The sequence below is a fragment of the Lathyrus oleraceus genome, chromosome 5, assembly GCF_024323335.1.
Source record: "Lathyrus oleraceus cultivar Zhongwan6 chromosome 5, CAAS_Psat_ZW6_1.0, whole genome shotgun sequence".
NCBI classification, from domain to species: domain Eukaryota; kingdom Viridiplantae; phylum Streptophyta; class Magnoliopsida; order Fabales; family Fabaceae; genus Lathyrus; species Lathyrus oleraceus.
This window is the reverse complement of record NC_066583.1, coordinates 369,842,852-369,864,465: the sequence shown is the minus strand read 5'-3', so window position 1 is coordinate 369,864,465 and position 21,614 is coordinate 369,842,852. Positions and strand designations below refer to the sequence as shown.

General features: G+C 37.2%; 2 protein-coding genes across 2 annotated transcripts; both read right to left on the bottom strand.

Annotated features, from left to right (window-relative positions):
* Nucleotides 1-2,441: 2,441 nt before the first annotated feature.
* On the bottom strand, nt 2,442-5,136 carry LOC127080769 (disease resistance protein RPM1). The gene is made up of 2 exons (XM_051021071.1): nt 4,891-5,136; nt 2,442-4,836 (listed from the first exon to the last, which is right to left on the bottom strand). Exons 1-2 carry the CDS (start codon nt 5,134-5,136, stop codon nt 2,449-2,451), a joined length of 2,634 nt encoding a protein of 877 aa, XP_050877028.1. The 3' UTR covers nt 2,442-2,448.
* Nucleotides 5,137-18,327: 13,191 nt separating this feature from the next.
* On the bottom strand, nt 18,328-18,861 carry LOC127080768 (uncharacterized). The gene has a single exon (XM_051021070.1). The coding sequence runs from the start codon at nt 18,859-18,861 to the stop codon at nt 18,328-18,330; it is 534 nt and encodes a 177-aa protein (XP_050877027.1).
* Nucleotides 18,862-21,614: the final 2,753 nt, after the last annotated feature.

Sequence of the window (21,614 nt, the reverse complement as noted above, 5' to 3'; positions counted from 1 at the left end):
GACAAATTCAAATCAACCTTGACCAAGGCCCAACAACAATAAGCAAACTCAAACAAGTCCATACAAATGGTCAACAAAATTTAATTGGCATTTATTCAATTAAAAATAATAAAATAATGCATTTAAATCAAATATGTTTTGTCAAATTCCTAAAATCTCATCAAAACACCAAAGAAATGACCATGAGATTTATCATAGGTCAAACAGGGCCAAAGGGCCTTAGAGAAAAAAAAATCATAATTTTTGGACATTTAAAAATATTTTTAAGCAATTAAAAACGAATTAAAAATCAATTAATTCATGAAAAATATTAATAATTATCCAAAAAATAATTTTAATTCAGAATATGAAAGAGAAAAATATTTGAATTTTTTTGGTGAAAGTCCCATATTTTTTAGATCAATATTGAATTTAATATGAATTATTGAAGAAAATGCAATTAAAACAAAAATACAGAAATTCTAAAATATGTGGACCATCAGATCTTCCTCATTAATTGAGGTAGCAGATCTGATGATCCAAAATGCGCGTTCCACATGGACATGAGTCAACTGCGTGGCAAATATGGTAATCAACACCAACGCTCAGGATTAAAACGTGAGAGGAGGATCACGTGGTTCAGAGGTTGGCCAAGTCATCGCCGGAGCCAGAACTCCGGTCATCTTCTCCGGTGGACCTCACCGGACTGGTCAAGATGAACCATCACCAAAAAGAAAAACAAGGACATGATATTAAAGAGAAAATGGCACTGAGCTCGAATCTGACATTCATTTATTCCAATTCCAAATATATTGAGAGATATGTGGAGTTGAAATTTGAGGTACATGAACTGAGTTTCTTCGATTTGACCTCAAAGTAACTTAATCTTCTTGCCTACATTGGTAACTTCAGACAACCAAAGAATTAATAGAATTGAGCAAGAATTTGAGAGAATCGAAGAGTTTAAAATTTCTGAAAATTACCTTCAATGGAGGTCTGAACTCGATGGATCTTGATCTTGCTTATGCTTGGACTCACTCTACTTGCTTGCAGGAGAAGGATTAAGTGGTTTAGAAGCAATGGATTCCTGGAGAATTGAATTCCAAAACAGTGGAGATTCAAGCTCAAATTCAAATGAATTTATCAGGCTTATCCTATGAGAAATGAGGGTTTGCAATGGGGGATCAAAGCTGGCGCAATTGTGTCTTCATTTCTGAGCAATTGAAGCTCTATTTATAGCTGAATCATGTGATATTTGCACACTCTCTTTCACTTTCCAAATTTGGCAAATGTGATGTAATGCTGCATGAGTGTGCATAGGCCCATGAAATGATAGCTTGAGGTCCATAATTGAAGATCAGATGTGTTGAAGTAGGCTTGGATTGCAAGGCACATGTACATTGATGCTTGAAGATTGATCAATGCCAAATGATATCAGCTTGTTTAAGCCATGTGCAGCCTATGCATTTCTTATCCAAAATGAATGCATTTGAGCTCTTTGGAAAGGTGAGATCAAGAGGAACAAATTTGATGTTCAACACTTTTTCGTTTGGAGCTTGGAACTTGGATAAATTTGAGGTGGAAGTTTGGAAATTTTTGACATATCAAATTTTTTCTAAGTGTCAAGCCATATGTCTCAATATTCCACCTTGCTTAACTTTTTATAGGAGCTTCAAATGAGAAAAGTGTCTTCATCAAAGTTGCAGATCTCTCAAAGACCTTCAAAATGGTAACAAATTTCATATCATTTGTATTTGAAACGATAGAGTTATTCATTTTTGAAGTTTGGAAAAATCACTTGATCAATGGTATAGGTCAAAAGTGACCTATAATGTAGCCTCATATCACATGCTCAAAAAAGTTGAGTTAGCTCCCACTCTAAACATCAAAGTTGAAGTAGACACATTTAATTTGATTGTGCAACTTGGAAATATTTCATCTTATAAAAATTGAGCAAGTTATGGCCTTGGGAAGTTGACTTTCAAATTAGGGTTTAGACAAAATAACCTATAATGTTTCAACATAGAAAATGATTTTCCAAGCAAAACTAGATCTAGGTATCAACATGAAAGTTGTTTGGAATGTCATTTAGAATAAGTTTTCTCTTGGAAATAAAATTACTAATATTACCATTGCATGCAAGTTGTTTGGAATGTCATTAATATTACTAAAGAACATAGTTATAATTTTTTATTGAGGAACAAAAGTCCCAAAGTGATGCAATAAAACAATCTATGGAGAATCTGAATTGCCATTGCATGCGAAGTTGAAGCCCGACCTGACACCCACCAAATCACAGGAAAATTATCGATATCAATTGCCTTTGAGGATCCAAAATAGTATTCATATTTGGTGATGCCGAGTTAAAATAATAAATCATGTATTTGGATTACTGAACAATAACTATTCTCATGGTTATGGAAAACAATAAGTATTAGAAAGTTTAGGAAGAAAAGGCACACCTTGGACTTAAGTAACATAATAATTTATTTTAACAGTCGGCATATGCTCCGTGATCCAACTCAAATCCTCAGTATAAATGCCCTGCTCAGCATTCAGAACGTCAAGCTTTTCTAGGTGTAGGATTCCTTTGGGTAAATTCTTGAGATTGAAGAGCGAGAGTAACTGAAGCTTTTTCAGAGAAGGAAGAGCTCCTCTTTCAATAATAATAACTCTCAAATGAAACAAATCCTCAACATACAGTTCCTTTAGTTTCTGAAACCCTCCATCTTCAAAATGCAAATGTGAACCTTCATAAGCAAAGTGGCTAAGTGAGAGGATCAACAAGTGCTGCAAACTTTTTATTGATTGTATTGGATCTTCGGATAAATAGGACTTCTTTAACCTCAACACAACAAGATTCTGATGCTCTGGAATCAACTTTGGCAACTTCTTTAACCTCCCAACAAGTGAAAGTTTTCGAAGCATAGTTGGTGCAGAAATCAAATCCAAACCAATGGATTTAACATTTAGTTTCTCCAAGTGTTGCATTTCATTGATTGAAGAAGACAGAATGCTTCCATCTTCCTCATGAACATTACGCAACCCCAAATCCCTCATCTGTTTCAGCTTTCCTAACTCTTTTATTACCTCTGCAGCTCCATCCATATTTAAATCAACATTACGAAACGTTTGTAGGGATGTCATCTCTCCAATACCTTTCTTTAAATGAATTAAAGATATTCGGTAGCCAATAAGATGTCTTAGCTTTCTAAGCTTGCTAATCTCTTTCGGCAACTGAAGGGTATATGCATGTCTTGCATCTAAGGTCTCTAGGTTCTGGAGCATGCCAATGGATTTTGGAAGTTTAATTTTTGTTAAATAATTGAGCTTTAAATACTTCAAATGGATCAAACTTCCAACCTCATGAGGAGGATGGACTAATCGCACATGTTCATAATCAAGAACCTTCAATAACCTGAATTTCTTAGGGATTCTCCAAAAATGCATGAAACTTACTTGATCATTGCTAAAAAAAAACAATGACCGAACATGCAACCTTTCAATATGCAAATTTAAATCATCAAGACCCGTTCTTAATTCGGTAGTTACTAACAAGCGTCGAACAATTCCACTTAAGTTTGATTGTCCATCAACACTAATATGCTTGCAAAAATTTAAATTCTCATTGATTTCAAGAATCATATCGCGTATTAGATCATGAACACGACAGCATTTAACCTTACCATCATATCTAAGCGAGGATACTTGCACCAAGTTTCTATGGATTAGCTCTGTCAAATATCCTTCTGCTACTTCTTCCAATGTCTTCCCCCTTTCCTCCTTCACAAACCCTTCCGCTATCCAATGACGAATCACAGTCTTTGATCTAACCACATAATCTTCCGGATATATTGCAAAATACAACAAGCATGACTTGAGATAATAAGGCAAATCATCATAGCTTAAACCAAGAATTTCTTTTATCCCAATTAAATTTGCATCTTTCTTTAGCTCTAAACTCAGGTTTTCTCTAAATCTATGCCACTCAAACCCAGTTTTCTCTCTTGTAGACAAAAGACCACCAATGGCAACAATTGCTAGTGGTAAGCCATTACATTTTTGAACAATTTCATTGGCTATAGCAGTAAGCTCTTTTGGACAGCACCCGTCATAGTCAAATTTGAATGCCTTCTTATTGAACAGCTCTAGAGATTGTTCTTGAGTTAGAGGTTGCAATTCAAGCATTTCAGTGAAAGAAGATATTTTACAAGAAACCACAACATTTTGGTTCCTAGTTGTGATAAATATCCTACTTCCTTTTTTATTATCAATTACAGCAAATTGAATATCATCCCAAAAATGTACACTCCAAACATCATCAAACACAACGATGTACCTCTTTTGGTGCAAGTAGTTTCGCACTTGTTCGGTCAATGACCCTCGATCCATTTGAGAAATATCCCTAGGAGCACCGTCTCCTTTTTCTTTGGAAAACTTTATCAGCATCTCCCTCAACAAGTCTTCAACATTATATGATTGAGAGACTGTGATCCAAACACGAGAATCGAAGTGGCGGACTAGATCCTTGCTGTCAAAAACTTTCTTAGCAAGAGTGGTTTTTCCTTGCCCTCCCATTCCTACCACAGAAACTACAGTGCGCTCATCCCTTCCCTTTACCATCCAATCAATCAATCTTTTCCTTGGCTCTTCAAAGCCCAGAACTTCAGATTCTTCCATGTAAAGAGCAGCCAATCGAGGGTGATGCCATTTAGAATTCCCGATCTCCCTAGAATTGCTTGGTCCATGTTCAAGAGAACGTTGGAAGCCATATCTTTCACTTCTTTCCTTGATCCCTTGAACATATGACTTAATGTCTTGAATCTCAGAGGCTATTCGACGCCGAGAGAGAATAGTCTTGAGTTTATGGAGTAAAGATCAAAAGCCAGGAACACGAGGCTGCTGTCCCACCTGAATCATATACTCATCAATGATATCTTCAATGCGAAAAGCTGCTTCTCTAACTTGCTTCACCCATGTTTTGACTCCTTCCGTTGTTGCAGATTTTTTATCAGCATCCTTAAGGAACGCTTGAATACTTTCAAGTTCATCTTTAATATCAGCAAACTCCTTGTGAATACCTCTAAACAGGTTGACTTCTTCCCTTAAGAGCGGTAGTAGTTGGTCAATAACTAATGACACAGCCACTTCCGCCATAAGAGTTGACCTTGGAATTGGATTATTGTTGTTTTGTAAGATGAACAAGACAGCACCGATGGGAATCTATAGTAATTTTAACATGTATTTATTATTTAAAAATCTTTCTTGCTTTTCTTCAAATTATTTTATTTATTTATTTTTGTTAATTTTAAATAAAAAGATATTTGACAAAATATTTTTAAAAGTAATAAATATTATTGGTAGATAGAGAATTCCTTAACGTGCCCAATATGTTTTTTTAGATATTAGACGAAAATTCAAAAATATTCTTTAATTTTTGGAGATACATCTTTCATCCTCAATATATATAATTTATTTGTTTTTGAGTCACGGTCAAATTTTATGAATAAATTTATTTATTATGTTTTACTTTCTCTTACAGTGACTTTTTACAAAACCGCAACCACTACGCAAAAAACTGGAATAGACAGCGCACCTTAGAGGGCGCTTTATTACAAAAGCGCTCTCTAAAGTGAAATGAAAAAACAAGGAGCAATAGACAGCGCACTTTAGAGGGCGCTTTTGTAATAAAGCGTCCTCTAAGGTGAAGAGAAAAAATAAGGAGGAGATAGAGGGACAACAATACATGACACTTTTTAGAAAGCGCCCTCTAAGGTTACCCTTAGAGGGCGCTTTTAAAGAAGCGCTCTATAAGTCCATGTGCATTTCCAGTTTATAAAGCGCTTCTGGAAAGCCTTAGAGAGCGCTTTCATAAGCGCCCTCTTAGGCCCCCTTTAGAGGGCGCTTTTTTTCCACAAGCGCCCTCTAAGGTCCCATTTAGTAAATATTAAAATTATAACATACTACGCGTTTTGTTATTTCACTCTCTGTTATTTTCGTTCTTTTTCACGTTAGGGTTCTCACTGCTACGATTTTCGCTACTTCTAAGGCGTTCTCATTCCACCTCTGTTAGATCTACGACGTTTCCTCTTGCTACCAATCAAAGGTACACTATGCAGCTTATGAGTGTATTTATTCTAGCATACATTATTACTTGCACTATTGCTTTATTTTAGCTTTGCCCCATTTCAGTTTTATGTTATTGTTGTATATGCTACGTTTGTTTCGACCATCAAAATTAATGATGAAGACAAAAAATGAAATTTTATGATTTATTATTGACTCATTTGTTGGTTAACCCTGTGAAGTTTCAATATTCATAGTCATTTAAATAGTTTGGGTTTATTAGGCAAGTGACGGTTGGTTTTTAAATTGCGGAATTTGATATCGCTATGAATCACATTTGTTGGTTAACCCTGTAAAGTTTCAATATTCATAGTCATTTAAATAGTTTGGGTTTATTAGGCAATTGACGGTTGGTTTTTAAATTGCTGAATTTGATATCGCTATGAATCACATTCAAAGACTGTTGTTAGGGTTCGGTTATGGTTGCATTATAGAGACATTAGAAACCTTTGATTTCGCGGCTTAGATTGTAGTTTAACAACATTTTGTAAAACCCTAAAAAAGTTTCAAATTATTTACTATTCAGGCAGCAATATCTAAAACACCTTCTACCAATCAAAGGTACACTATGCAGCTTATGAGTGTATTTATTCTAGCATACATAGCGTAGCTAGTAACTTAAGAAGTTTAGGTATGGATGTTATTTGATAGAGTAAATGGAGACATGAATGCCCTGCACAGAGACTAACTCAATAAAGCGAAATTGTTTTGTCTCATCCCATTCTTGGTTTCTCTTTTGAAATTGTTTTTTGTTTATTCTAATTAGTAATGGATAATACATGGATGTCTTCCAATCGATTGTCGAGAGAGTACGAGAATGGGGTATCAGAATTCGTTAAGTTTGCCGTTGCGCACGCCGAAGACCCCAGTAGAATGATATGTCCTTGCTTGGGTTGTTGTTATGGGAAACGGGTTGACGCAGTTCAGTTGACATCGCATCTAATGAGGCATGGAATTGATCGAAGTTATACATGTTGGAATTTGCATGGTGAGAAAAGTAACGAGAATGTTGAACTGGGGGATAGTACGACCTATGCCTCAAACTATAGTGGCGCAGATACATACGATTGTGATCGAGTTGAAGAGATTGCAGAAGCACTTGAAGGAGATCTTAAGGATTGTCCCGAAATGTTTGAGAGGTTGGTAAGTGATGCAGAGAAACCTTTGTATGATGGTTGCACTAAATTCACAAGATTGTCTGCGGTATTAAAGTTGTACAACTTAAAGGCGGGCAATGGATGGTCGGATAAAAGTTTCACAGAGTTATTAGCCCTTTTGAAAGATATGCTTCCTGAGGATAATGTTCTTCCCAATCGAACATATGAGACCAAAAAGATGTTGTGCTCTATTGGCATGAGCTATGATAGGATACATGCATGTCCAAACGATTGCGTTTTGTTTCGAAATGAGTATGCATCGTTAAATGAGTGTCCTAAATGCGGTGTCTCGCGATATAAGAACAAGTTGTCTCCAGCAAAAGTCTTGTGGTATTTTCCTGTTATTCCGAGATTTAGACGCATGTTTCATAGTGAAACCGATTCAAGACACTTGACCTGGCATGCAGATGAAAGAATTATAGATGGAAAGTATCGACATCCGGCAGATTCACCACAGTGGTTGAAAATTGATAATGATTATCCTGAATTTGGAGAAGAATCAAGAAACCTTCGCTTGGCATTATCTACTGATGGAATGAACCCACACGGTAACCAGAGTATCTCACACAGTACATGGCTTGTGATTATTATGATTTATAACCTACCTCAATGGCTATGTATGAAGCGTAAGTACATGATGTTGTCTATGTTGATTTCTGGACCTAAACAACCAGGGAATGACATAGACGTGTACTTGAAGCCCTTAATCGAAGATTTAAAGATTTTGTGGGAGACCGGTGTGGAGGTTTATGATGGATATAGGAAAGAAAGTTTCAACTTGAGGGCGATGTTGTTTGGCACAATTAATGATTTTCCAGCATATGGAAATCTATCAGGGTATAGCATAAAAGGTCAATGTGCGTGTCCTATTTGTGAAGATAAAACAGATTGGAAGCGCTTGGAGTTTGGTCAGAAGAATGTCTTTCTCGGTCATCGGAGATTCTTAAATTCAAATCATCACTACCGTGGATGGAGAAAGGCGTTCAATGGAGAGACAGAACAAGGCAGAGCTCCACCTATATTGATGGGTGATCAAATTTTGAAAAGGTGAAAGATTTGGATACTCAGTTTGGCAAGCCTTTTGCCCACACACTTGTCAAAAGTGGGTGGAAGAAGAGGTCAGTTTTTTTTGAATTGCCGTATTGGAAGTCCTTGTATGTGAGACATTTTCTTGATGTTATGCATATTGAAAAAAATGTATTTGAAAGTGTTATTGGCACGTTACTCAATATACAAGGAAAGTCTAAGGATGACCTTAAGGCAAGAAAGGACTTGATAGCGATGGGAATAAGAACTGAATTAGGACCCTTGAAGAAAGGAAAACGAACATATCTACCGCCTGCTGCTTATACTCTATCTAGAAAGGAGAAAAAAACATTGTGTAAGTTTCTAAGTGAAGTTAAAGTTCCAAAAGGGTACTCTTCAGATATTAGAAGACTTGTGTCTATGAAAGACCTCAAGTTAAAGAGTTTAAAGACCCATGATTGCCATGTTATAATGGAACATTTTCTCCCAATAGGTATACGTTCTATTCTTCCAGAAAGAGTAAGAAGCTCTATAACTAAGTTGTGTTCTTTCTTCAAGTCAATTTGCAGTAAGGTGATCGATCCTGCGATCTTACCAATGTTGCAAAAAGAAATCGTTATTACTTTGTGTGAGCTTGAAATGTTTTTTCCTCCATCATTTTTGACATAATGGTACATCTAGTTGTTCATCTTGTGAAAGAGACACAATTGTGTGGACCAGCTTATATGAGATGGATGTACCCTGTTGAACGTTATATGAAAATATTAAAAGGGTACGTGAAGAACCGAAGTCGACCAGAAGGTTGTATGGTTGAAAGATACATTGTTGAAGAAGCGATTGAGTTTTGTACTGAATATTTGTCTAATGTTCAGTCAATCGGACTCCCCAAGTCTCAGCTTGTCGAAAAGAAAGAAGGAAAACATCTAATTGGAAATAAAATCGTGGCAGTATCAAGGGTCGAACGGGATCAAGTGCATTTGTATGTTCTGCACAATGAGAATGAGGTTGAGCCGTATGTTGAAATTCACAAGGATGTTCTCCGAGGTTTAAATCCCAATAGAAATGAAAATTGGATAGTACGAGAGCACAATCGATGTTTTATACATTGGTTTAAGGATCATATTTATTCAAAGTATTATTCAGATCCCGCTTCAATAACAGAAAGGTTGAGATGCTTAGCATATGGTCCAAGTTTCCATGTTTTTTCTTATAGCGCATACGCGATTAATGGATACACATTTTATACCAAAGAACAAGATGATAAAAGTACTATGCAGAATAGTGGTGTCACCGTGGTAGCTGAAGCAATGCACATATCAAGTGTGAAGGACTTAAACCCCAAATTTGCAAATCTGTCGTATTTTGGTGTTATCGAGCGCATTTGGGTGTTTGATTATGAGAAGTTTCAGATTCCTATATTTGGTTGCAAGTGGGTTGAAAATAATAACGGCATTCGAATGGATAAGTCAGGATTTTTGCAAGTGGATCTTAATAGGGTGGGATACAAAGATGAGTCTTTTATTCTAGCCTCTCAAGCTAGACAAGTGTTCTATGTCAATGATCCGAAAAGTACGAAATGGTCTATAGTTCTTTTTTCCAACAAAGTAATTGATGAAAACACTAGAGATCAAGGTGATATTGATGTTGAGATTGAATCGTTTACCAGAAATGATCAAGATGAGAATATTATATCAAATGATTCATATATTAGAAATGATCATAATGAGGGTATTTGGATCAATCCAACCGTCCGTGTTGTTAAGAGACATGTAGAACATATTCCAACCAAGAAAAGAAAGAGAACTTAGTGAAAAAGGTACAGGTCAAATGATTTTAATTGTTTTCTTTATTACAGGTAAACTGGCTTTTATGATTTTAATTGTTTTTATATTTGTCATCTGATTTTAATTGTTTTCTTTATTACAGGTAAAATGGCTATTATGAAGTCAATCATTCGTGCAAGGGGCAAGGGATACTTGAAAGTATCAATTGATATTTGTTTAGATGGAGATGTTCCATTGTCGTCAAGCCTCATTCGCGTAGATGATGATGCTGGATATTTGAAAGTATCCCTCTACGACAATGGAACATGTCCATCTAAACAAATATCAATTCTATCTTCAAAAGATAAGGGACCAAAAATATAAGGGGATTACGCAGCAAATCGAGTCAGTTGCATCAAAAAAAAGGTATAAACACAATTATATGATATTTATGCATAGAAAATGTTAATTCTTGATCTTATACTTCACCTAACTAATTTTATGATATTTTAGGTTCATGCTATTGATATTGAACAAAAAGAGGTTGTTGCTAAGAAGACTGCGGCTAGCAAAAAAAAAACATACATCTCAGAGATGCTTTTGCTACTTAGTTTTATTTCTTTTTAAGTTATGAATTGGTTGTATATTTAGAATCTTTAGAAGTTAAACGATTATATATCAGTGGATTGTTGTATATGTATGGATTGTTGTATATAAGGCTTGTTGAATGCAATGTGTGAAAAAGGGCTTCAAATTATACAGTTTTGGGTGTACTGCTTCAATATACAGGTTGTCTAAAATAAATAAAAATATATAGTGCTTTTTAAAAAAAAAATTTAAATAACCACCCACTTTAGAGGGCGCTTTACAAAATAAGCGCCCTCTAAACCCTTTAAATTTCCACTTTAGAGGGCGCTTTCCAGTAAAAGCGCCCTCTAAACCCTTAAAAGTTTCCACTTTAGAGGGCGCTTTCCAGTAAAAGCGCCCTCTAAACCCTTAAAAGTTTCCACTTTAGAGGGTGCTTTCTTTAAAAAGCGCCCTCTAAAGTGGCCCTTAAAGGGCTTAAAGAGCCACTTTAGAGAGCGCTTTCACCAGGAAAAAAAGCGCTGTCTTTACCTATGCCAGCGCAAGATTATAGGGCGCTTTAAAGCGCTGTTATAGGCCAAAAAAAGCGCCCTCTTTTCCCTTATTTGGCGTAGTGAACTATTTGTTTTGTTCAATTGAGTAACAATTTACACTTATATTGTTGCACAATCCTCAAGATCGATCTTTGGGAAACATCTCTCTTATTACTACATTGGAAAAAATAGTACACTTGTTATTTTCCCGATCAAGTTTTTGGCGCCGCTGCCAGGGATTGCCAAATATAAAGTTTAAATTATCTCAATTGAAATTTTGTTGCTCTGCAACTAAAATTTATTTTCTGTATTTTAATAACTTATTTCGATTATATCAACTAATCTGTGTCTGATATTTGTATTCGAGGTAAGGCCTCAGCTAATTTTCCTTTTGACACAGAAATCAAGAGAACCTTGCGGGCAAGACTCAGACAAGCTCGATTGGCTAGATTGGAATCAGACGAAGAACAACCTTCCATTCATTCAGGTTCATATTCAGGTTCCGAAAGAGAGATCGAAACAATGGTTGATGTTCCACCGCCACCAGAAAGACTGTTGGGTGACTACGGAGGTGCAAATGCACCAACCGGCAAATTAACTATTGTCAACCAACCAGTGAACGTGACTAATTTCCAGTTGCATTCGAGTACTATTAAACAGCTTGAAAGGAAGCATTTTACTGGAAAAGCAAATGAAGATGCAAACAAGCATTTGCAGAGGTTTCTGACCATGAGCAACACTCTAAAAATTAATGGTCACATCGAAGAAGCTAAGAAATTGAGAATGTTCCCGTTCACCTTAGCGAAAGAAGCCGAAGAATGGTTTTATTCTCTACCTGCCGGTAGCATCACATATTGGGAAGAAATGGAAAAAGCCTTCTTGAATGAGTATTTTCCAGCATCGGTATTTCTGCGGAAGAGGTATGAAATTCTCAATTTTAAGCAAAAGGACAGGGGAACTTTGGGAGACGCGTACAAGAGATTCAAGAGAGTCCTGGTCACCTGCCCAACTCATAATATGGATCCAACCGAACAAATGCAGATGTTTGTGAATGGTCTCAAAATAAAGACCAAACAATTGATTGATACCGCAGCCGGTGGCTCCACCAATTTTTCAACATCCACTGGTATCAAGAAGACCATTAAAGCTATTGCTGCTAATGAGCACTTAAATTTGTACGATAGATGTCAAAGAAAACCATAAGGGGTGATAGACTTAAAGTTGGAAACAAATAAAATCCATATCGAAGATACTATAGCTTCGGAAGTTGAGAAGAAGTTGAAGGCGATGAATATAGGTACCCAACAAGTGGCACAAGTCCAACCGACTCCTACTGCCTGTTGTGAAATTTGTAATGGTCCGCACCAAACTGTTTATTGTTTTGCAACTTCTAAACAAGTGGAGGAAATCAAATTTTTGAAGCAGAATAATCCTTATTCCAACACGTAGAATCTAGGTTGGAAGAATCATCCCAATTTCTCATGGAAAGACCAAAAAGGAACTACTCCTCAACACGGTCAATACCAAACTCAATATCAACAACAACAGCAACAACAAGCCCCTAACAAAGATGATTGGGAAATTGCCATTGAAAGAATGGCAGCTCTTAATGTTCAATTTCAAGAAGAAACCCGGAACAATCAGAAAAATACCACAACATCCATAAAGAATCTTGAAGTCCAAATGAGTCAAATCGCTCAGCAATTAGCCTTAAGTTCTCAAGCACAAGGTTACCTTCCTAGTGCGACCGTGACAAATCCTAGAGAGCATAATAATGTGAGCGCTGTGATAACAAGAAGTGGTAAATCTGATGAAGTAGTCGAGGAGGTGGATGAAGAGGAAGATCAATTGATCGAAGTGGATCTTGAGATCAAAGAAAATGAAGTTGTGAGGGAAGAAGTGATAGCGCCAAAACCAATTGTGAAAGAAACAATCATTGAGCCTAAGCCGGTTGTTAAGCTTCCCTTTCCCACCAGAAACAAGAAAAAGGGACAACATGAGAAAAACTTTGAAAAATTCCTAGAGTTGTTCAAGAAGCTTGAGATTAACATTCCACTGTTGGAGGCACTTGAATAAATGCCTACTTATGTCAAGTTCATGAAAGACATCATTTTGAAGAGGCGTACCGCCGACACCAATCCGATTATTCTAACCGAAACTTGTAGTGCTACTTTGCAGGGTATGAAGATTCCGATAAAGAAGAAAGATCGAGGAGCTGTCACCATCCCTTGTACTACTGGAGATAGGTCATTCAACAAAGCTCTTATTCATTTGGGAGCTAGTGTGAGTTTCATGCCGTTATCCATTTACAAGAAGCTTGGTATAGGGGTTTTGCAAGATACCAGGATGACTCTGCAATTCACTGATCATTCGATCAAGAAACCGTATGGTATTGTTGAAGATGTTCTGGTGAAAATTGACAAGTTTGTATTTCTGGTGGATTTAGTAATTCTAGAAATTCCGGAAGATGAAGAAATCCCTCTCATTCTTGGGAGACCTTTTTTAGAAACAGGAAGGTGCTTGATTAACATAGAAGAAAGGACCATGACGTTGAAGTTTTATGATGAGGAATTGAAGATCGACGTTCGAAACACCATGAGGTACAAGGATGATATTTGTACCAGTCATACTATAAAGGTTCTGGATCAGGTGATGACATATGATAGTCCTTTGAAATCACCACAGTCACCTTTGGAAAGAGTGTTGAGTTTGTCCATTTTAGATAGTGATAAAGAAGTGGACAATGAGGAATCTGGAATGCTAGCCTTGTTAGACACACAACCTCCATGGAAAGGATCTCGGCCACACCAGTGGGAGGATTTACGCCTACCTCAATCTAGTGATGAGGATGAAGAGCCAAAGAAGGGAACGGAGTTAAAACAACTTCCTAAGAATCTTAAATATGGCTTTCTCGATTCTGAAGGAAAATGTTCTACTATCATAAACTCGAGCCTACAGAATATCCAAGAAGAAAAGCTCATCCAAGTCCTAAAAAAATACAAAAATGCTATTGGATGGGCAATTGAAGATTTGAAAGGTATTAGCCCTATTGTGTGCATGCATAAAATTCTCATGGGAGAAGACCACAAACTGGTAGTCCAACCGCAGAGAAGACTCAACTCAGCAATGAAGGAGGTAGTTCGGAAAGAGGTGGTGAAACTGTTAGACGCAGGTCTTATATATCCTATTTCTGACAGCCCCTGGGTGAGCCTGGTGCATGTTGTCCCTAAGAAAGGGGGGACCACATTAATAAGGAATGAAAAAATGAGTTAATTCCTACTTGGACAATTACCGGGTGGCACGTTTGCATTGACTACAGAAGGTTGAACACAACAACTAGGAAAGACCACTTCCGATTGCCATTTATTGACCAGATGTTGGAAAGGTTAGCTGAACATGATTACTACTATTTTCTAGATGGATACTCCGGGTATAATCAGATTGCAGTTGCTCTGGAAGACTAAGAAAAGACAACATTCACATTCCTGTATGGTGTATTTGCATACCTAAGAATTCCATTCGGGTTGTGTAATGCTCCAACCACCTTCCAACGATGCATGACTTCCATCTTCGCTGACATGCTCGAAAAGCATATGGAAGTCTTCATGGATGACTTTTCGGTCTTTGGATCCTCATTTGATAACTGTCTAACTAATCTCTCTCTTGTTTTAGACAGGTGCTAGAAAACAAACTTAATTCTGAACTGGGAGAAATGTCACTTCATGATGCGAGAAGGGATAGTATTGGGTCACAAAACTTCCTACAAGGGAATTGAATATGACCAAGCAAAAGTGGAAGTGATATTTAAACTCCCGCCTCCTGTTAATGAGAAGGGTATCAAGAGTTTCTTAGGACACGCAAGTTTTTACCGCAGGTTCATAAGAGATTTCTCAAAAATCACAAAACCGCTGACCACTCTATTGGTTAAGGATAAGGCATTTATGTTCGACAAAGAATGCACCATGGCCTTTGAGACATTGTAGAACAAGTTGATTTCAAAACCAATTGTTATTCCCCCAGATTGGTCTCTTCCGTTTGAGATCATGTGTGATGCTAGTGATATTATTGTAGGGGCAGTCCTAGGACAACGAAAAGAGAAGTTACTACATGTCATTTACTATGCTAGTCATGTGTTAAGCCCTGCACAGATGAACTATGCAACTACTGAGAAAGAGTTGTTGGCCGTGGTTTATGCATTTGACAAATTTAGGCAATACTTGTTAAGGTCGAAGGTTGTGGTTTATACTGACCATGCCGCTTTGAAATATTTGTTTGCTAAACAAGACTTTAAGCCGAGGCTTCTCAGGTGGATCTTACTCCTCAAAGAATTTGATGTAGAGATTAGGGACAAAATGGGGTGTGAAAACACAGTGGCAAATCATTTATCCCGAATGTCACCGATTGAAGAAACAGAAGAAAAGAGACCGATAAAGGATGAGTTCGCTGATGAACACATCCTCGCTGTTATCGGTATCCCTTGGTTCGTAAACTACGCGAATTATTTGGTGGGTGTGTAATCCCTTACGATTTTGATTCTAAGAATAAGGAAAAGTTTGTTCATGATTGCAGGTTCTACTTGTGGGATGACCCATTCCTATACAAGAGAGGAGTGGATGGGCTGGTCAGAAGATGCGTCCCAGAGGAGGAACAAAGGGATGTACTTAGAGCTTATCATGACTCGGATTATGGAGGACACTTCAGTGGTGACAGAACAACAGCTAAAGTCCTTCAGTCGGGTATATATTGGCCCAAACTATTAAAAAATGCCCAATACATCATCAAAGAAGGTGACAGATGTCAAAGAACGGGGAATATTTCTAAGAGAAATCAAATGCCGCAAAACGCTATGTTGGAAGTTGAATTGTTTGATGTTTGGGGAACAGACTTCATGGGGATATTTCCCCCGTCATTTGGGAAGGATTACATCTTGGTAGCAGTAGACTACATATCAAAGTGGATGCAAGCGGTGACATTCCCCACCAATGATTCTAAATTGGTTGTGACCTTTCTGAAGAATAATATCTTTTCGAGATTTGGGGTGCCGAGAGCACTTATCAGCGATGAAGGTACTCACTTTTTGAACAAAATGATGGAAAATATGCTGAAGAAATGTAATATTAAACACAACATCGCCAATCTGTATCACCCTCAAACGAGTGGCCAGGTTGAAGTGTCCAACAGGAAGATAAAGCAAATACTGGAAAAGACTGTCTGCGCATCTAAGAAAGACTGGGTAGTAAAGTTAGAAGATTGATCAGTGCATTTTGATCCACATTCTTCTATGATTGTACTTAGGCATTTATCTACTTTATTTTTATTATTTTACTATTTTATTATGTTTTTGGATTTAAGTTCATGATTGCCTTTAATCTATTTTCGTTTGCTATTTTCAGTTTTAGCGATTATTTGATACCTGTTCACTGTTCGGATCATAACTTGAGCTATGGGATGCCGTTTTGTGCGTTCTGACATGCGTTGGAAAGCTAAGAGAAAGAGATACAACGTTTGTGTTAAAGCCAAAAGATGATTTTGAGTGAAGAAGTCCCAAATAATTCATTAAAGTATCATATTTTAGGAAATAATTTCTTTTGGGCCATTTGTTGGGCCGAATTTAGATTTTCCGGCCCAGTTTGAATTATAAGTGCAACCCTTATTTTGTTTAAAAGGAGAATCCGTTTAACTATAGCATTTTACACCTTATTCCTGATAACTTTTTTTTATGCGATCATGAAGAGAAACTAATCTTCTAGAGTCAATCTGCTGTAACCGAATTTCCAAGGCTTTGAGGTTTTTATCCTATCAATTTAATTTCGTTTCTCTTTCAATTTTATTCTATGAAAATTCATTTGTTTAATCTGTATTTTATGGAATGGTTTTGATTAAATTTGTATGATTGCATTCCTAATTGTTAATCGTCGTTTTCGTCGCTTTGTCGTTAAATTGCATTTGTAAATCGTGTTTGCTTAATTCACGATTGTATTCATCCGTTTGTTTAATTCGGAATATAGGAATATAAATTTGTCATATATCTATTGCGCTTGTTAATCAAAATTGAATCGAATATAGATCGAAGCCGCTTAGGGAATTGGTAGGTAAAAACCAGTGATTAGCCGAAAATCGAAAACAGTAGATTGACTTATTTTATAATCGCTTATTTTAATCACTTTTTTTGCTTTGTTTTCTAAATCGATCACTAAAACATAACCCCCCCTATTAAATCGATTTCATTGGGTTAACAATAATACAAGAATCCTTGCGATACGATACTCGAGTTGTCGCTTCCGCTAAACTATAGTTTTCTAATTACTCGTTTTGACCCGTGTGTGACAGCGAATCTAAGATGCATTATGGGCATACAGAACTGCGTTCAAAACGCCCATAGGTATGTCTCCCTATCAGTTAGTTTGAGAATAAAAAAATGGCAATTTAACCTGTTTGCCTAAAACACAATAGTCACAAATGATAGAAGAATTAAAAGGTTCACAACATATGAACTTATTTTTGCGAAGGGAATTCAAAACAGACACGCCAGGATGACCAAGACGACTATGCCAAAGACTGGATGTGAGACCAGCAAAACTGAGAGGAGTGATAACTGGATAAAGATCTCCACGACTGTCACATCTGAGAAGGGTGATCCCCGTCTAAAAATCAGAGACAGTAAAACAAAAAGGATCAAAGGAAACAGAAACATTATTGTCAGTGGTGAGTCGTCTCACAGAAATTAAATATTTAATAATTTTCAGGGTATGCATGACATGGTTAAGGTGAAGTGGTTGGTGAGATGTGGTTATTTGTGTGTCAGGTGCCATGACTTGGAATTCCATGGCCACTGCCAACAATGACTTTCTGATTTGAATTACTTATTGGAAAATAAGACGAGAGATTACCTTGTGATGCGGTTGTGTGAGATGTTGCGCTCGTGTCCATTTACCACTGATTGTCAGGAGTGTGGAGTGACATGGTGTGCATTGCGATCTCAATGTTTGTCGGTATCTGAGATGAGGTAGAGGTTGCATACATCTGAGAACGCTGTCCTAGAATTCCTGGCTGCTTAGGAGGACCGGCAGGGCGTGTCTACTAAGAGGTGGGATACGGACACGGTGGCATAGTCCATGGTTGTGGAGTCCAACCCCATGGTTGCCAAGTCAGGTACTGTTATTGTTGTTGACAAGGAGGAGCGGACCAAGGTGAGGGAGCGTTGGGAGCTCCAGACAAAGGTGCACTACGGTTACCACGTCCCCCTCTGCGACCTTGGTTGCCACGAGAGCGAGAACAGTTGTCGGGGCGGCGGTTGCCACGCTGAGAGGTGTCTTCAGTAGGTTTTGGATGAGTGGTGTGCATAGCAGCATAAGAGCCTGTATTTTCCATCTTAGCCATACCGTCTCCTTCCAAAGTGAGCATGGAACGAGCCTGATAGAATGCCAGAAGAGGATTGCTCTGGAGAATTAAAGTAGCAACACTACGGTAAGCTTCTGAGAGACCAGAGATCAACTGAAGGACCAGACGATGATTGTTGACAAGGGAGCCGACATTTCTCAATTGATCGAAAAGCATCTTAAGACGCTGACAGTAAGCTAAGACATTGGGATAATCCTCCATACGAGTGTTAGAAAACTCTTGCTCAAGAGTGACAGCTCGAGCATTTTGGTTGTCTTGAAAAATATCTTCCAAGCGATTCCATGCTTCCATTGCAGTGGAGTTGGGTTCTAGAATAGGGGTCAGCAAATCGGTAGAAATAGTGGAATAAATTCACTAAAGAACGGTGGCATCAAGAGTGGACCATTGTTCATGGTTGGCGTCGGTAACAGTTGGTGGCTCTTTTCCGATAGATGGAACGATGTGATGTAGGACTCGATGTGAGCGAGCATGGATGCGGAAAAGCTCAGCCCAGGTACCATATTGATCTTTTTCCATCCCAAGAATAATAGGAATGTGGTTCCTAATATTGGAGACGGCAAGAGCGGGATGAAACTCCGATTTGGAACCTCGAAACGTGGTGTTCTTGGGCTGACCGGAATCACCAGTATCTGTGGATTTGAGGGTATCGGCGTTACTGCGATCTGAATGGTCTGATTCAGACGTGACAGCAGGTGCGATGACGGCGACGCGAACAGAGGCGGAAGGCGAGAGAATATGGTGGTTCTCGTGTTCGGCGACGGCGGTACAGAGTACGGTAGTCCTGTTGTGGCGGCAGACTTCAAGGAGGGAGAAGAAGCATGCGGCGGCGGACTGTAATGAGGGAGAAGAAGAAACGCGTTTCTGGGTTTGCTTTTTTTTAGAGAGGCATCAGTTAGGATTGATACCATGTAAGATAATGGAAATCGTGTCCTTCTCATTGATGTGAATCGAATATATATACATCAATCTAATATTTGGTCAACTATCTAATTATGATACAACATAATTATAGGAAAATAATTATGATTAATTATAACAAAATATTATATTCTATGAGTCTTGTGTAGAAGTAGATTTCAAGGAAGGTGATCACTAATGGACATAAAGTGGAAATATTTTTTTCACTCTAGTTTATTTCTAATCATTTATCTCTTATAATAATATTTTGAATTTTTACGAGGATTGACATAAAAATTTGGGTCTTCTGAACATAGAGTTCAGATGTCTTGTCTCATTTATTTAAAATAGGTTTCTTCCTTTATTTTATTTTTTGTTTGAAAGTTAAGTAAAATATTTCCTGTTTGGTGATCATCTCGTATATAGGGAATGTTTCTTGGAATTTCTCATGCTCACTATAAAAGCTTTATCAAGTTTATTGATGATTACAATATCCTTCATCCTACTTTTCCCTTCTTCAAGTAATGCTTTATCCTCTTCCTTGAACACTTTTCAAATTGATTTACCATCTTTCTGGTCCTTAACTTCTTTATGGAGAGGGTGGTCCAGTTTCTGCGATACATCTAATGCCAAGACTAAAAGCTTGCAAAATATTGGCATCTGGCATATAAGTCCAAAAACTTTTTCCTGCCTATTCATGATAGTAAGGATAATATACCAAGAATTATGCCTAAAGAAAGTACTTGTGAAGAAATAATCAGGTCCATAAATGTTTGAAAATTTAGATGCTTTGGTAACCTCTTACTACATATTGAAACTTTCAGATACCACTTATATTACACTAAATCCTTGAAGCAATAAATTTCTGTATAAACACTTGCGAATGATAGTTTAAAGACCATAACCTGTTAATATTCACATCTAGTGTCTATCACACTAATCATAGATAAATCATTTTAATTACTCTCTGACACTAACATTTACACATTTAGAAAATCATTTTAATTACTCTCTGACACAATATTTTAAGAAATGTAACTGTCAATGTTTGAATAATCTAGAAAAGCAAATTCTAAATTACATAAAACTGCATTTTTCTTATTTTGAATATATAAGGTCTAGCATATTAGTACCCAAATATAGGTTCTACATGGGGTACATCCTCAATAGAAAGTGGTTGCACAGATTCAAGTTGCATACTTTGAATATGGAGAACTTCTAGCTTCTCCAAGTGTTTGATGCCGGTAGGTATATTCTTCAGTCCGCGCAGTAGTAGTAACTCGAGCTTTTTAAGAGAAGATAGTGCTCCTTTGTCAATGATAATATCTCTCAATTCATCCGCATATCCAACATATTCTTCCTTTAGTTTCTGAAACCATCCATCTTCAGAATGCAACTGTAACCCTACACAAGAACCAATGCCTATAGAGAGAATCAACAAGTTTTGTCACAAAAAAGAAGATGAAAATGAGTGACTTGTTGTGCAAGTTATTGTTGAACTAAGCTTTGATAGTTTGCTCTTGTATTACTGGTTTCTCTTTTTTGGTTAGTTAGAGAGTTTGTTAGGTTGTTATCTTTCTCTAACTACCATGTAACTACCACTAGTATCTATATATGCTAGTTGGATTTTCATTCTCAAGCTAATGAATTATAGCATCTTTCATTCACAATATCTTTCAATTTACTTTAATGTTATGGTATCGTAGAGTCTGGCTCTACCAGCTCTTCTTCTACCTTGCGCGTCTTCAATGACAAGGAATAACAACAATAATAACAATGGTGGAAATGTGAATCCAGATGATGCGCTTGATCCTTACTACATACATCCATCGGAGAATCCAACAACAGTTTTTGTCATGCCACAATTAGAAGGAGATTCCAACTACCATGGATGGGAGAAGAGAATGCAGCGAGTTCTTGCCACAAAGATAAAGTTCAGATTCAATAATGGTTCAATTCCGGTACCAAGAGAAGATGATCTCAACTTTGTTGCGTGGAAGAGATGCAATAATATTGTGCATTCATGGTTGATTAATTCCATGAAACCGCAGATTGTTGAAAGTGTTATTTACATAGAAAACATTGTGGATGTATGGAATGATCTCAAGGAAAGGTATTTGAATGGAGATAGAGTCTGTGTAGCTAAA